The sequence below is a fragment of the Hipposideros armiger genome, unplaced genomic scaffold (assembly GCF_001890085.2).
Source record: "Hipposideros armiger isolate ML-2016 unplaced genomic scaffold, ASM189008v1 scaffold_57, whole genome shotgun sequence".
Lineage (NCBI taxonomy): Eukaryota > Metazoa > Chordata > Mammalia > Chiroptera > Hipposideridae > Hipposideros > Hipposideros armiger.
The window spans coordinates 786,180-790,478 of NW_017731407.1; the positions used below are offsets into that span (position 1 = coordinate 786,180).

The 4,299-nt window shown below is 32.2% G+C and overlaps 1 protein-coding gene across 1 annotated transcript in view; it reads right to left on the bottom strand.

Moving 5' to 3' along the window:
- ADGRV1 (adhesion G protein-coupled receptor V1) overlaps positions 1–4,299 on the bottom strand; it is a 548,236-nt gene that overhangs the window by 461,610 nt on the left and 82,327 nt on the right. Inside the window, exons 22-23 of the mRNA XM_019641108.1 lie at positions 3,917–4,093; positions 789–969 (exon numbers count right to left, since the gene is read on the bottom strand). Of these exons, the coding sequence (XP_019496653.1) occupies positions 789–969; positions 3,917–4,093 (358 nt within the window). The remainder of the gene's footprint in view (positions 1–788; positions 970–3,916; positions 4,094–4,299) is intronic.

Sequence of the window (4,299 nt, forward strand, 5' to 3'; positions counted from 1 at the left end):
ATACGGTGTCAGAGGGGCAATAGATTGGAAGAGGGGGGTTATCAATTTGTGACGGGTAAAATGTCTATCACATTGTTTTGTACACCTGAAACTAATAATTAAAAAAAAAGAACAGTGATGAGGTTTTAAAGCACATGGTATCAAACATTCACTCAAATATGACTCTAGAATTCATTCTTGAATATAAGATTTGCGACACATTTTTTAAAAATTTAACTGTGAAGATCAGAATTGAAGAGTCTCCCAGGTTTCCTACATAGGCCGTTTAATAGATGTTCTGGCTTTATTCCTACAAAAGAGCTATGACTTTTCAATGCAGTCTCAGTTTATTAGGACAAACATCTATAATAGTTCCCCAATTAAAAAAATAACCACTTTTCAGAATAAGACAAAAAGAAATATAAACATATAGTGACAATCCCACTTCTTGAAGCTTAATAAATATAAATTACGAAGTATTTAAATTAATAGATATTAACATATGACACAAGGATAATTTTTAAAGTTAAAAAAAAAATTGATAGCCATGAACAGAAACAGTTTGATTCATTTTAAATAACCCTAGATATATTTCAAAATATATTGCTAAACTTCAGAAGTTGATCTTTACATTTACCTTCATAAACAATGTCCCTCAAAACGGCAGCTTAGAAGTTCAAGAGCTTACACATGAGAGGGTCTGAAGGAGCTCTACTTCAATCATTTGCCAAAAGTCTGTTAAGAATTTCTTAATAAGACCAAATACACCCAGAGAAGAGAGGATTACTCTCGCAAAAGGGCTTGGTTACCGTATGGATGATCACTAGCTTTGATGGTGATATCCGTCGTTTCCTTTTCAGGATCTATGCTTGCACCACTGGTGGGAGTTGAACCTAATTTTCCATCTCCAGGAATTGCAGAAACCAATGTCACACGGAAATACTCATTAAGCTCAGGAATACCATCATCAAGAACATATATATTCAGGACCTATAAGTATAAAAATCCAGGAGCATTAAGCAATGAGGCATGTATAAATTATTTACCACTTACTAGAAGAAAATAAAATAGCAATTAAATTATATGTAATTGAAGTTAATATTTAACATGACTGACTTCTATACAAACTTAAACATTAAAATGCAGAAAGAGTGAGCGAGGGTGTAGAAGGGGGAGAGAGAGATTTGTGAAATTAATTATTTAAACAATAATGGGTGCTAAGCAGTAACATTTCCTGTCTAAATTATCCTATTTGTATATTGATTTCATGCCACATATGATGTTATATTGATCTATCATATATTCTTTGTATGAAAGACAGTGGTGTCAGGGTATAGTGTTCCTAACTGAGGAGCTGCATGTTATCTGATAGGATATGGTAGGGTAGTAAGAAAGGGCAACATACACATGTCTAGTTCCTGCTTAAGGAAAGCCTGAAATACTTAGTTAACAGCATTTTAGTAAACAGATTCACAACGGGCTTTCAAAGTCCGGTATAAACAATTATGTCCAAAAATGTTCTGAAAGGAAGTAGCAGTAACTCAGCCATGCTCTACAAAATTTAAGTAAAAATTTGAAGTGAATAAATAATTTTTCTTTCCTTTATTAATTAAACAAGTATTTTTTGATATCTACAGAGTTAGAATGGGCCCAGTCCCTAAGAGGCTCACAGTGTGTTATAGGAGAAAGATCTATAGAAAAATATATAAAATGCAATGTAAACATGTCATAATGGAGTTATGAACAAAGTAAACAACCCACTCTATTTGGTAAAGGTTTCACAGCAGGCATGTTTGAAGCATGTCTTAAGAATTGGTCACAGCTGTAAGTAATGAGAAAGGATATTTCAAATACAAGAAACAACGCTAGCAAAGGGACAGGGACATGAAACAATATGGCATACAGGGAACTGCAATCAGACTACTAAGGTTGGATGGCTAATCAGGAGTCAGATCATAAGGACCTTTTACGCTAACAGTGAAAAAAATAAAATGGGCTTCATTCCATAGAGAATTTTTTAGAGTGCTGAAGCATACCAAAGTAAGTGTTCATTTTGGTGGAAAAAAAGAGTTTGAAACTGAAGACTCTATCAAGGTATAAATAAATGCATTTTATATGGTGAGTCAGTACACAAAACAATATTTGCCTTTACTATATGTTATAAACTCTGCTATTTTCTACTCGTATTCTATTTTTAAAATCTTGGTACTGACTCACTAAATTGATTTCATAACTAATATGCCATTTAAAAAAACTTGAAAAACATTTCTAATACAGTTTCCTATACTGCCTAAACACACACACACACACACACACACACACACACACACACACACTCTCTCTCTCTCTCTCTCTCTCTCTCTCGCTCTCTCTCTCTCTCTCTCTCGCTCTCGCTCGCTCTCTCTCCCCATTTTCCAGACTCCCTTGCAGCTAAGTTTCTAAATGTGATTTAAGTACATTTGGTTAGATAGATTCTCCAGATATCTGGAAAGCAATAGCAAAGTGGAGGCCACATTACTGCTGTTTGTGCTAGAAAGCACAGTCATGGAGCATGAACAGACATTTCATATCCAGTCACTGGCTTTATGAGATAGAGAGGCTAATGTAGATTCAGCAGGCATAGTGCCATAAACCAACACCATTATTCAATCTCATTACTGTTGCTTTAAAGGTCAATTATTTTTTAACTAAAAAAATTATAGAATAAAGTATTTTAAATAAATCTTCACAGAACATATACAACTACTTTTCTCACCATAATTTTATTAACCCATCTTTTCAAAAATACATATGAATCGACTTTATAAAATAATGATTTTCAGTTATATTTTTATTTCATAATTGGTAAATTTTTAAAGGGAAAATTTTGAGGATCAACTCTGTTTTCCAAGTAGCAACATTAAAATATTTCCTCATACTATCATTATTACTCGATAAAATTAGTATAACTTTAAATCCAAAAAAGTAGTAAGAAAGACAACATCAGAATAAAATACAATCCTGTAAATTGGATAATATTAGCCTTATGAAAACTTTCTCATTGTCCTAATTTTCCTCATTTTACTAAAGACCAGTAAAACAGTTATCAAGGATCTACTACAGATTGCTATTGGGGAACTTTTGTTATAAACTATTTGCTTGCTCCCTTCTTCCTCCAAATTATGGAAATTTGATCCATCTTCTTTAGCTTTAACTCTTAAAATCTTAAGAACATTTTAAAATCTTCCCTCAATTTTATCTTTTTCATCCAATTAACTAACTCCTAAATCCCTGAGAAATTTCCTCAAAGATTATATTGGCAAGCCTGAAGTTATTTTACTCTTTATCCCTGATGACCTATTAGCTATTTCCTTTTTTAATGAAAAATTATACTGAGATGAATAGTCCAACATGATAGACTAAAATAATGTACAACAATTCTGATGTAGGAAGAATTCTCATCTCAGCTTCACTTACAAAAAGTCATTTATTTCTGGAGTGTCTATTCAGAAATGAGATCATGGTTCACAGAAAGTTTTTGATAAAAGGGAGATCACTTATATTTTTGAAACAAAGAACTTAACTTATTTTTTCAAATTTAAAAATATAATGAGATTGTAGCTATAAGGATTCCTCATTGGCTGACTGAAAGAGTACCATTAAGAATTCTGCAGTTTCCCATTGTATAAGTAATAACCAAAAAAACCCACAATAATAAACCTCCAAGATATACAATTTTTATTATATTGGAATTAAAGAACAGATAAAATTATAACACACATCATTCAAAATGTTTAGTTTTTCTTTTGCAAAATAAATACAAAAATATTGTATGCCATGATATATACCTAATTGTCTAAATATTTAAAATTGCTTAAACAGCAAGAAGCTGCAAATAAACTACAGAACAAACAGATCAGAAAAAGCTTTCTAGGAGGATAAGAAACAAAGAAGGTACCTCTGATCTCTGCCAAGGAAGGAATGTGATAGTTCCACTAGAATTAGCAAAATCATCAACAAGGTAATTAATGCCATCAGACTCGATCTGTGAAATGGTGTAAAAAACATGCACATAATCCAGAGCTCCTCTGGTTCGCTCCACCACACATGAAATGGTAGATCCCTCCTCTGCAATCTGAAATTGAATAGAAATTATTTACAGTTACAAACCAGTTCAAATCAGTGATAAAATTACAATGCTTTCAAGAAATCCTTTTACCATAGCCTTAATTCTACAACTGTCTACCACTCTAAGAAGGCTCAATATCCCTCCAGATATATTTTTGACTGCTAAAAAATATTTACAACTATTTATTTTTCTCTCATTCCTTTTTTTTTTTT